This window comes from Epinephelus moara, chromosome 22 (assembly GCF_006386435.1).
Source record: "Epinephelus moara isolate mb chromosome 22, YSFRI_EMoa_1.0, whole genome shotgun sequence".
Lineage (NCBI taxonomy): Eukaryota > Metazoa > Chordata > Actinopteri > Perciformes > Serranidae > Epinephelus > Epinephelus moara.
Genome location: NC_065527.1, coordinates 974,197 through 986,367, shown reverse-complemented (window position 1 = coordinate 986,367; position 12,171 = coordinate 974,197). Strand labels below are relative to the sequence as shown.

The window sequence follows — 12,171 nt, the reverse complement described above, 5'->3', positions numbered from 1 at the left end:
TCTCTCTCTCTCTCTCTCTCTCTCTCATTGTGTCATGCGGATTACTGTTAATTTATTATGCTGATCTGTTCTGTACGACATCTATTGCACGTCTGTCCGTCCTGGAAGAGGGATCCCTCCTCAGTTGCTCTTCCTGAAGTTTCTACCGTTTTTTTTCCACGTTAAAGGGGTTTTTTTGGGGAGTTTTTCCTGATCAGCTGTGAGGGTCATAAGGACAGAGGGATGTCATATGCTGTAAAGCCCTGTGAGGCAAATTGTGATTTGTGATATTGGGCTTTATAAATAAAATTGATTGAAAATTGATTGATTCTCTGATGAGGATCGGCCACAAACATTATCCCTGCACTATCAGGGGCCATATTCAAAAACCTTCCTAATACAATGAGGTGCTCTTTGTGACAAAGTTCTAAGAAAAGATTTAGAAGCACGATGTTTTCTAAGAGTTTCCCCTTAGAGTTAAGACTAGGTCCTGCTCATCTTAGCCCAGACACAGCAAACTGACTTCAGAGAACTTCAGAGCCCCCTGCTGTGTCACCTCACATAGCCATGTATCAGCCAAAAAGTGTCACGTGAATACGCTAACAAGCCATCCAACAGCCCAGGTAACCAAAATGACCTGGCCCAGCATTGGCTGAAATAAGCCAGGATGCGTCTGGTTGCTGGACCCTGCTGAGACTCAGCAAGGCTGACACCCCTGAATTGGGTCAAATCAGCTGGCCAAATTTCGGCCGCCAATACTGCCATTACACAGAGCCCTCATGTCTGGAGAGACTTTTTTTTTTGTTACTGACTTCCTATAAAGACAGACAATTTAAAGACACAGCAACATCTTGTGGATTTTATTTTTAGCATAACAGACCTAAACTGAATGGTAGAAATATTTAAGTCAGGTTAAGTTCAACACATATTTCATTAAGCTACAGTGACTCAAAATGAACTCTACCAAACGGATGAGCAGGACAATAATTGATTGATTGACTGATTGACTGATTGATTGATTGATTGATTGATTGATTGATTGATTGATTGATTGATTGATTGATTGATTGATTTAAGTGTGGGCTTACAAGACACTACACAATATATATACAAACAATTCAAGATGGCAAAAAAAAGAATCTTATGTATCCATCGACAACAAAAAAGTCAAAGTGTTGTATTCGTATGTGAGACACAGTGTTTTCTGTCTTAATGTCCATGCTTTTTCAATAAATCTAGCTAAGACATAGATCTCTTCCTTGAAGAACCAACTCAACATATTATATTCAGACATCCAAAATATGTCAGGATTCTTCCCCTGAACTTTTTCAAACAAAGATTTCCTCAACTCATTGTACAAAGGGCATTGAAACAAGAAATGAAATTCATCTTCAACAATATCAAGATCACACAAAACACAAATACGCTGCTCTTCAGGGATTCCCTTATACCTGCCCACTTCAATCGCCAGGGGCAACGTACCAGATCTTGATTGTGCACACAAGGACCTCTGAATCCTCCCTAAACTTAAGATTAAGTATGGTTCTGTATAGTAATCCTCTTTAATTTGAACATAGCTTCTAAGTTTGGGTTTCCTCTAAATCTCCTTCTTCCATTGTTTCTTATGGAGATTAAATAGTTTTTCTTTAACTGTATCTATTTTACACTGCAGATTATTACTAAAATATAATATAAATCAGAGTGAGAGAATACTGCAGGGACATCTCTTGACCAAGGGAAATTATGGGCTCAACCCCATTTAAAAATCTTTTTGGTTAGCCTTTCGTCTGGCAGCCGAAGAAGTCGGTTCCAGAGCCGAACCATTTCGCATCTTTGCTTAATAAGACAGGATTCCCAACCTGTGTCCCCATCGACAACACACTTTGCAGTGAATTTATGAACTCCAAGATAGCACCCCAGGGCGCGACTCTGAATCATGTTACTTTCAGGGGAATCCCTAAAGCCCCATATTCCAGCCGCACAAAATAAGACTGAGCCAACCACCATATTCCAGCCGCACAAAATAAGACTGAGCCAACCATTGAATTAAAGAGCTTATAAAATGTTAAATTCAAGATGGCCGGCCATCTTGAATCCTAACATATAATGAAGGGTTAACTCCAGTTTCCCTGTTTTCTCATCATGACCAAAATCATGAGCATTTATTCCTACATGTTCTGGACATGCTTTCAATAATTCTCCAGGTTAGGAGTAACTTCAGCATGTGTGGGGAAAATGAAGAAACATGAAGATCAACAAATCTGCGTCACTTGCTAACAACAATGCTCCTTTGAATGAAACTATGTATTAACTTTAGAATGTCTAATAATAGTCTTTAACTCAACAACGCAGCTTCAAGCCTGCGTCATCAACATACAATACCTTCTGTTTTTACTGGAAGCAACTTGAAAAAGAATCTCCAACAGTACCCACACATACATCATAAATGTTCTGCTGTGAATACACGCCAACAGTTTATGATCAACCATTTATTCCATCAACTATCAAAATTTCAAGATGCTGGCACACACAACCTATTGCCCCAGTCATTGCTGGGTGACTTTTCCTCACCCTAAGGTGTGCAAGATCATTTCTACCATCGTTAAATGAATTAGTTGAAGCATGAAAATTGTGTGTGACAATGCCAGGCGGGGCAGTTAATGATACATAAATGTCCTCAGGGTGACAGCGCAGTGTTTATTTGTTTCCATACACTGTGGTGCCTCAATCAAATAAATCTTCTCTGTTGCTGCACCACCTGATTAAAAACATGAAACAGCTCCAAATTTTCACGATGTGTTAACACCATTGCCGTATTTGATTTAAGAAATATCGCCAAATCAACAGGGGTCCCCAGATTGGTCAGAAATAATTCTGTTAATGTTTTTCTACACTGTTTGGTACCAAAATTTAACATTTAACATGACTCGTCTCTTAATCTGAAAATAAACATTATAGTATTGTTCTCTATTGGACTACAGTAATCCAGGTTTTAATGTGTATGTACTCAAACTGCTCCAAAACACTGAATATCTTCACAACTTTATCAAGTTCTGACAAATGTGGGAGCAAATTTCCTACTTTCATATCAACCAGAACCAGAGCAACAGCATGATATTTAATGTATTCCCATAAAACAGTTTGTATGATATCCTACAAATTTGCACCCCACGAATGACATTATGTCCTTGATGTACAGTTACTTAATTGACGTAAAGTTATAGAGGTTAGGTTTAGAGGTTGCCTTAAAATGACTCAAAGTTCACACAGTTCCGAACATGCAACTCCAGGGGAAAATTATGTTTTAATGAGAAAACTTTGTTTTGTTTTGTCCGCCAGAGTATCAAGGATGAAATACATCAGAGCGAGAACTTTATTGCCAGCAGGAGCTCTTGGTCTGCTGTTGGTCTTCAGTCTCTCTAAAGATTATTTTGACCACAAAAAGATCTGCCTCAACGCAGACGTGAAAGAGGATAAGAGTCAACCCACCACAGATAACTCCTCTGTGTACTCCTGGCCAAGATGTGAACGAAATATGACTGCTGCCAAAATCAGAGGCTTCAGGTCTCTTCCTAGTAGTTTAAAAGACTTTCTCTATTATCGACACTGTCGCCATTTCCCCATGATACTGGACCTTCCTGACAAATGTGGAGGAGCTGATGGATCTGCAGCTGTCTTCCTTCTGCTGGTCATTAAAAGCCCCCCTGTGAGCTACGCCCGCCGAGAGGTGCTGCGTAAAACCTGGGCTAAAGAGAGGTTGCATAACAACGTGTGGATACGAAGGATCTTCATCTCAGGAACGATGGGTACTGGCTCAGAGAAAGAGAGACAGAACAAACTGCTCGAGCTGGAGCAACGTGAGTACAACGACATCATCCAATGGGACTTCAACGAAGGATTCTACAACCTCACCTTGAAGCAGATACTCTTCCTGGAGTGGATGGCAAGAAACTGTCCTAACGCCCGCTTCCATCTGAATGGTGATGATGACGTCTTCGCCAACACAGACAACATGGTTGAGTATCTCCAAGGCCTTGAGGACAACGATGGAAGCAAGCACCTCTTTACTGGCAATCTGATCAAGAATGCAGGGCCTGTTAGATCACCATGGAGCAAGTATTTTATCCCAGTTCAGGTACAGAGATCAGCCTCATATCCCCCTTACTGTGGTGGCGGGGGGATCCTCCTGTCTGGTTATACCGCTTTGGTAATATACTATATGTCTCAGTCCATTACCCTTCTTCCCATCGACGATGTTTACATGGGGATGTGTCTGGCCAAAGCAGGACTAAGTCCGACCTCTCATGTGGGAGTGAAGACGATGGGACTGTCCAGTCGAGATCTAAACGATCCTTGTGTTTGTAAAAATGTTTTGCTGGTACACAGATTCCTTCCAGCTCAGATGTACAATATGTGGCACAGAGTGCACGATCCCAGTCTTAAATGTAGTTCCTATAAGAAACGCCTTTAGCAGCACCAAACTGTAACCCACACAGGCTCAAACACACCTGTTGGCTCTTACGTTTCCTGCACCTCATCAGAGGTTCTGAGAGCAGGTGTGACCTTGTGAACAAGGCAGTAGGTAGTGTGATTTTTTTTGCCCACAAACTGAGGCTGAGCAGATTTTACTAGAATTAACCTCCTGCAACCCTGCGTCCTCATATGAGGACTTTATATTTTGGGCCTACTGCACCTCATACGTTGTTCTGCTTAAGTAAGACCTGTGGTCCTCTTTTGTGGACACTTTCATTTGCCATCTACTGGCAGCAAGAACACAATACTCTGCCAAGTCAGTCCACAGCTGATCAGGACACAAAGTGGACATGGTCCAAATCCTGATCAAATTTGATGGTTGAAACTTTTTTTTAATTTATGATCAATAATGTTTGTAATTTGATATGGCAACAAATTTGAACAATTTTAGCAACAGTAACAAGACACAGTTAATTAGGAAGTTCTCCTTTGAGGACACTGGGACTTTATTATCATCTTGTTTGAGGACACTGGGACTTTATTATCATCTTGTTTGAGGACACTGGGACTTTATTATCATAAGTAACAAGAAGTATCGTAAGTAATTGTAAATGTTTTTGTCTGTGAATTTCGGGCTACGTTTTTTTGCCTGGTGGATTATTCAAATGTATTTTAACACACTTAAAAAATGTATTGTTAAAGTGTATTTGTCACATAAAAAATAAGGAAACTTAACATTTACTTTCCTGTAAATAAAGGTCACTAAAAGTACTGATCTAGTAGCACCTTATACTTTAAAACACATTTAGAATATCACATGACATTTTAAAAGTTGAATATTTGACATACTTCAAAGTGTAGCAGAGAACATTCAAATGTTCTGTTTAAGTAATAAAGATGAATTAAAAGGGTGATTATGAGTATGCTGTTAATCTTTTATAAATATTTATTTTCTATTACTGGGACATTATGAGTATGCTCAAAGTACAATGATAGTGCTATTGTACTTATAAAATTTATTTTAATTTCGCTGCAAGTACATATACAGCATGTAAGAAAATAAATATGCATTAGTATGTTTGTAATGTACATAGATTAACTTGATATAGTCCAATTTAAGTTCAGTAAAGTTCACTTAACACATTTAAAACTAAGCTCTTGTACAAGTGAAGTTTATTAAATACAAAAATAGTTGTTCCATTGTAACAAACTTTCAGTATACCAAGTATTAGTCTGACTGCGAGTACACTTTAGTGTGCTGTCGCATACTTACATTTAGGGACTGTCCCTTATTTATGAGGGGGGAGGGGTGGAGCACAAAGGGGGAGGCATGTCAAATAACTTTATTAGAACTGGGGAGGGGCTTCTGTTTTTTATTTTGGCAATACAAATTAAAGTGATTGTGTTTTTGCCTTTAAAAAAAAAAAAAAAAAAAAAGAATGCATTTTGTTTTCCTTCAAAAAAAAATTGGGTAATTTTTTTGTTCTTTGATTGGCAATTTTAAATAAAACTTTAAAAATTTGTAGAATTTTTCCCCCCAATTGTTCTTTTTTTTTTTTTTTTTTTACAAAAAAGATCTTTAAAAACTTTAACAATGTGGGACTATTTTTTTGTTTGTTTGTTTTTTAAAATTTCTTTTCATAAATTGTTGCCTTTTGGGTTTTCTTTATAAACTTGGGCAGCTTTTTTGTTCTTTGGTTTGGCAACTTTTAAAGAAAACATAACTTCCAACCCCAAAGGACATTTTAGAGGACATGTATTTTTTTCATTTATTTATTTTGTTTTACATTTTTCACAGATTGAGTTGAGAAGGCATGTTTTGGTGATTTAAGGCATGCTTTGGAAGAAAGCAGGCCTTCCAAACCCCAATTAGGTTTGAAAGGTGTATTTACTTACAGATTTGTTTAAATGATAAAATAACTGACTTGTGGTGAACATATTCAGGCACATGACATGAAACATGAAGGCATCATCAGCCGACACTTTGAATTTATAAAACACTTTGAATTTATTTATCGGAGCTCAAATTTATTTTATAATAAAAATTACTAAATAACTGTTGATAATAAACATCCAAAAGTGTCACATGACTGCTCCATAATTACAACTGATGAGCTTCAGTCCATAAAAACACCCTCCCTTCATTTTGTCATCAATGCTTTGACGTCATATTCACAGGATGAAATTCATGACACAAAATATCAGCTGTGTTTATAAGTAGTTTGGTTGTTTCTGGGGTTCAAATCTGGTGAATGATGGAGCTGCACGGTGCTGGGCTGTGAGCACAGGTCCCACTAGAGGACGTGGGGCCCTCATGCCACCCTCATGGAGTCTGTTTCTGACAGTGTGGTCAGAAACATGTACACCAGTAGCCTGCTGGAGGTCATGCTGTAGGGCTCTGGCAGTGCTCCTCCTGTTCCTCCTCACACAAAGGAGCAGATAGCGGTCCTGCTGCTGGGTTGATGCCCTTCTACGGCCCTGTCCAGCTCTCCTGGTGTAACAGCCGGTCTCCTGGTATCTGGCATCAACCTGATTGGGCTGCAGGTACCGCCTCATGCTACCAGTAGTACCTGATTGGGCTGCAGGTACCGCCTCATGCTACCAGTAGTGACAAGGACACTAGCAGAGTTTAACTGACTTCATGTTAGACTGTGACCATTGAGTGTTCCCTTCATTTTTTGAGCAGAGTAGTGGGACGTGACATCACAGCCGGCAGACGGACATGACTGACTCGTTGTCTCTGTGAATAAAAACCTACGACTTCAGGAAGTGATGACCTCAAACACATGGATGGTTCCTGACGAGCGACTTCTTGTTGAACCCTCGGCCGCAGACGCTGCATTTATACAGTTTCTTTCCTGTGTGAATGGTCATGTGCTCCGTCAGGTGCACGTTCTGTTTGAACGTGTTTGTTTTTTTGCCGCAAATGGAGCAGCCGAAGGTTGCCCTTCAGGCTGACCGTCTTCCCGCAATCGCTGGAGCGTAACGACTTCTCGGCGGGTGCCCTCTTTTCTCTCTGATGGACCTGCGAGGACTCGCCGACACATCTGTGAGTTTTCAGCTGTGTGTACCAGGTGAATCTTTTGTAGCAGGTGCCGCGGTGGCAGCGTTTCTCCTCTGTGTGCACCGACATGTGCAGCGTCATGCGTCTCTTGTGCACAAAGCGCTTGTCACAGAAGGGGCAGGTGAAGGGTTTCTCTCAGGTGTGAATCCTGGTGTGTGCCAAAATGTTCCGACTGCAACTGAACAATTCTGACAGTTGGAGCAGCTGAAGGGTTTTTCTCCAGAGTGAGTCCTCATGTGGCTCATCAGATGGTCCCTGCGGTAGAACGTTCTCTCGCACTCCGAGCAACTGAACGACTCTTTGTCGGCCTGACGTCTCCTCCTCTCCTGCTGATGATGTCACTGGTGTTAGACGTTTTCTTTCTCGTGTGGATCCTCATGTGTCGGCTAACGTCTCCACTGAATCTAAATGTCTTCTTACAGACGGAGCAGCTGAATGGTTTCTCTCCTGTGTGAAGTCTCATGTGACTGATCGAGTTTGACTTCTTGGAAAATCTTTTCCTACAGAAAGAGCAGCTGAACGGTTTCTCTCCCGTGTGAATCCTCATGTGCGCATTCAGGTGCGGCTTCCGGCCGAATCTCTGACCGCACTCGGAGCAGCTGAACGATCGTTCCATATAGTCGCAGTTATTATCACCGACGTTGACATCATCAGTCGTCAGAGTGGTGAAACCTGACTGAGGTTCTCTGTTCTCCTCCCAGTTCCCGTCACTGACTTCAGTCTCACACGAGTCCAGAGACCTGTCTTCACTGACCGGTCCTAAATATCTGTTCGGATCTGAGTTTCTGTCTGGTCCTGGTCCTGGTCCTGGTCCTCCACAGTGGTCTCCATCAGCTTCTGACTGATGAAGCTGTGAGGACTGAGGTTCCTCTTCATCATCTTCACTCTTCACAGGGACAGGAGTGAATGTGAACTTGGTGATATCAGCCTCCTCCAGCCCTTGAAGCTGCTCTCCCTCCTGACTGCTCCAGAGTTCCTCCTCTTCCTCTTTAATGTGTGGGGGCTCTGGGTCCTCCTGGTCCACACTGGAGCTCCAGTCCTCCTGCTCCTCTTTGCCGACTATCACTTTCCGGACATCTGAAGGTAAAACTGAAATACAGACAGACAGAAAGCCATTATCCCTTAGAAACCTGAGCTTGATTTAATTCAAAAACACGGGAAGAACGCATCAAGCAACAAATAAAGAAATTACCCAAAAAATTTGTAAGAACAGAAAATTAAAGACAAATTTTAGTAGAAAAAATAAAGAAAGAAAGACAGAAAGAAAGACAAGAAAAAAAAGAAAAAACAAATATGGAAATGAAAAAAAATAAAAATAAAATAAAAAAGAACTAGCAAAAAAAAAGTAAAAAGTTAAAAACAAGCAACCCAAAAAAATGACCCAAGAAATTTGCAAAAACAATAGTAAGACAAAATTTAAAAAAAAGAAAAAAGAAAATCCGCCCCAAAAAAAGATAAAACAAACAAGAAAATTACCCTCAAAAACGGCAGAAAATTAAAAACAAGAAAAATTTGTTTAAAAAAAGGGTTAGAAAAAAACAAACAAGGAAATGACCAAAAATATTTGCAAAAAAATAGTTAAAAGAGAACATTTAAAACAAGACAATTAGGTAAAGTTCAAAAAAGGTTAAAAACAAACAAGGAAATTACCCCCAGAATTTGCAAAACAAAAATTAGTAAAAAAAACAAAAAAAGAGAAAATCAAAACAAGAAAATTAGTGAAAAAATGTTAAAAACAAACAAGAAAATGACCTGAAAAAAGAGCTTTGAGATTATAACAATTCTACACCATAATCTTATATATTTTTAATATTCTTTTTCCATAATAAAACTCTGAATATTAAATATGTTTAACATTTTAACATTTTTTTGTTTGTTTAAAAAAGAACTGCAGATTGTTTTTTTCTTTAAAAATGTCCCTTTTTTCTTTAACAATTTAGGGATTTTTTTTTCTGAAAAAATTTGCCACAGTGTGTAGGAATTTCACCCATCTAACGTTGAAATCATATATTGCATTCAAATACATAGCACATAGGGTTTATTCTAGAAGAGTGAGCAAGCCAACAATCAAACATACGCAACCATGCTGCCTCTCTTGCCCTGGTAAAAAAACGTGAAACCCCAAAGGTGCCTACCTGTTCCTCACCTGGCTACCATTATATAAACTCCACCCATGTGTAGACTCCACCCAGTGATGTGCCCCAGTAGCAAATTAATCTAATAGCAAAGCAATTACTCAGATTATGTGAGAAAAATCAAAATAATATAAAAGTAAACATTTAGCCACTAAACATAACAACCCAGTGAATAGCTGTGACAAGCTGTTAGCGGCCAGCATCGCTAACAGCGCCAACGGCGGAGATGCTCTCTCCACCTGGGAAGGGCTGCCCCGATGTTGACCCTCGTTTTTTGATTTTGCCGGTCACGTTGCCTTTTTGATTCCCTTTGCGCTTTCTTGGCAACGAGGATTCCATCTCCCGTGATGCTGCATGTGCATGATCCTGCATTATGCTCAGAGAGTGGGACTGTGTTATGCTGCAGTAGTGCCGGGGTCGTAGCGAAGCGCCTCTTGCTCCTCTCCTTCGGCTTCTCAGTCACATAGCGCTGGCCTGGCTCTCAACGAAAACGCCAAAGGCGGTGCTGTATGTCCCTCGCTGGTGGATGTATTCTTGAGATGGCGAAACGTTGTGGAACCCCCCAAACGACTAACCCGCACAATGTAGAAACAAATCTGAAATTCTCCTTTTACAAGAATAAGTCTGATTATTGGTGGAGGTAATGAAACACCCCAAATTACCATTTTTTTCAACAATTTGGGCAATATTTTTGTACTTGATGAATCCGTCTCATTTAAGATTTGTCCAAACATAATCCGTTTGCATGACAAGACTTTCAAACATCAAAGGGTGAGTTTTAAATTATCTATCTATCTATCTATCTAATATGGTATAATTTATTTTTCTCATTCTTTAATTCTCAGCCTGAGATTAAACTCCTGTGGTTTGATAATGAATCAACAGTCACTTAGCCGTCAATGCTCCGCAATGCCAGAGCAAACTATTACTCAGCATTAATATTCTTGTATTCCTTTAGCCCTTAGCAGTAATGATTTTATGAGCTTTTTTTAATGACAAAATTCTAACTATTAGAGGCAAAATTCATGACCTCCTGTCCTCAGATAGTACCTATCTAACCTTTTTAGGGCCGATGCCGATACCGATTTTTTTCCATCACCCTTAGCCGATGACCGATTATGGACTGCCGATTTTCTTGAGCCGATATTTGGGGCCGATACTGCTTTTGCTCCCTCAATTTACATCAAAAAAATGACACAATGATAACAAATATTACAGGTCTCAAGTTTAAAATAAGAAACATTTATTGAACAGTACAAAATACTAAAACAAGATGGAAAGTTGAGGTAGAACAGGTGGACCAGGTAGAATATTATTATTATTATTATTATTATACATTCAAATAAAAAAAAGAGTTCAGTGCTCTTAAATCTTCCAGTAATGTCTTTATAAAATAAACAAATATTTAAGCTGAAGCATAAATAAAACAACAACTACTGTACACAGTAGGTTTCGCTGCATGTGCGCTGCAGGGTCTTCCGGCAACACAGAGCTGCCCGTGGATGGCTGTCTGTAAATCATGCCAGGGAAAATTAAATCCGCGAACCCACGCGCGTATCGGCCAATGCCGATACAAGTAAAAAACTCAAATATCGGCCCGATATATCGGCCGGCCGATGTATCGGTCTATCCTTATTTTTGAGTCTCATCTGAGTTAGGTTTCGTTCATCTCTGCCCTGAGCCCCTCCTACCAGACGAGCACGCGAGTATTTTATCCTACTTCTATCCTACTTATTATTATTATTATTATTGTTATTTTATCCTACTTCGTTCTATTTCTCCCTCTCTGGGAGCCTCGGCTCTCCATCACAGCGCAGCAGCCCTCCCGATCCCTCCCTCGCGGCCCCGCACATACTCCCGAGGCTCGGCTCTCCCTCTCCGCGGAGAGCCCTCGGCTCCGCTCCCACGGCCGACGCTCGTGCCCTCCGGCCGGCCCCACCTCACCCTTTCCCTCCCTCCGGGGCTCCGGGGAACCAGAGTTCTGTCTTCCTTTTTTGGGTTTAGCCGTGTAGGCAGTTTTAGCCAATGCTGGAATAGCTATTTTACCTGGTGCACTGTTCGCCATTGTCGGTTGCTCTCCCCTTCTGCCAGCATCACGGGAACGCGCATATGTAGTAGAACAGCCAATAGGAACGCAGTGGTCTGAGCTGACCTTTGATTGGTTGATGCACATCGGCACGATACTGATTCTTTAGAGGCTGAACACAGAGCCATGGTGAGGTGCAGAAACCTACTGTTTGTCTCAGACCACTTCATTTACATTATGCTTAGAGGATATTATAAAATTTTTACTCAGTTATACCAAAACAATGTTGCCTACTGGAGCTTTAAGGAAGCCTTTCCTTTAGTTAACACTCATATATTAGATATGATCAATATATCCTTATTAACAGGCTATGTACCACAGTCTTTTAAGGTAGCTGTAATTAAACCTCTACTAAAAAAGCCCACCCTGGATCCAGAGGTGTTAGCCAACTATAGACCAATATCTAATCTTCCCTTTATGTCAAAGATCCTTGA

The 12,171-nt window shown here is 40.4% G+C and overlaps 1 protein-coding gene and 1 long non-coding RNA gene across 2 annotated transcripts in view; one reads left to right on the top strand and one right to left on the bottom strand.

Moving 5' to 3' along the window:
* The first annotated feature begins 3,205 nt into the window (after nucleotides 1–3,205).
* Nucleotides 3,206–4,561, top strand: LOC126384432 (N-acetyllactosaminide beta-1,3-N-acetylglucosaminyltransferase 3-like). Its single transcript, XM_050035520.1, has one exon. The coding sequence runs from the start codon at nucleotides 3,230–3,232 to the stop codon at nucleotides 4,448–4,450; it is 1,221 nt and encodes a 406-aa protein (XP_049891477.1). The 5' UTR covers nucleotides 3,206–3,229; the 3' UTR covers nucleotides 4,451–4,561.
* Nucleotides 4,562–8,467: 3,906 nt separating this feature from the next.
* Nucleotides 8,468–12,171, bottom strand: part of LOC126384519 (uncharacterized) — a 13,414-nt gene continuing 9,710 nt past the window's right edge. The window contains exon 3 of the long non-coding RNA XR_007569304.1: nucleotides 8,468–8,605. This is a non-coding gene — a long non-coding RNA (uncharacterized LOC126384519). The remainder of the gene's footprint in view (nucleotides 8,606–12,171) is intronic.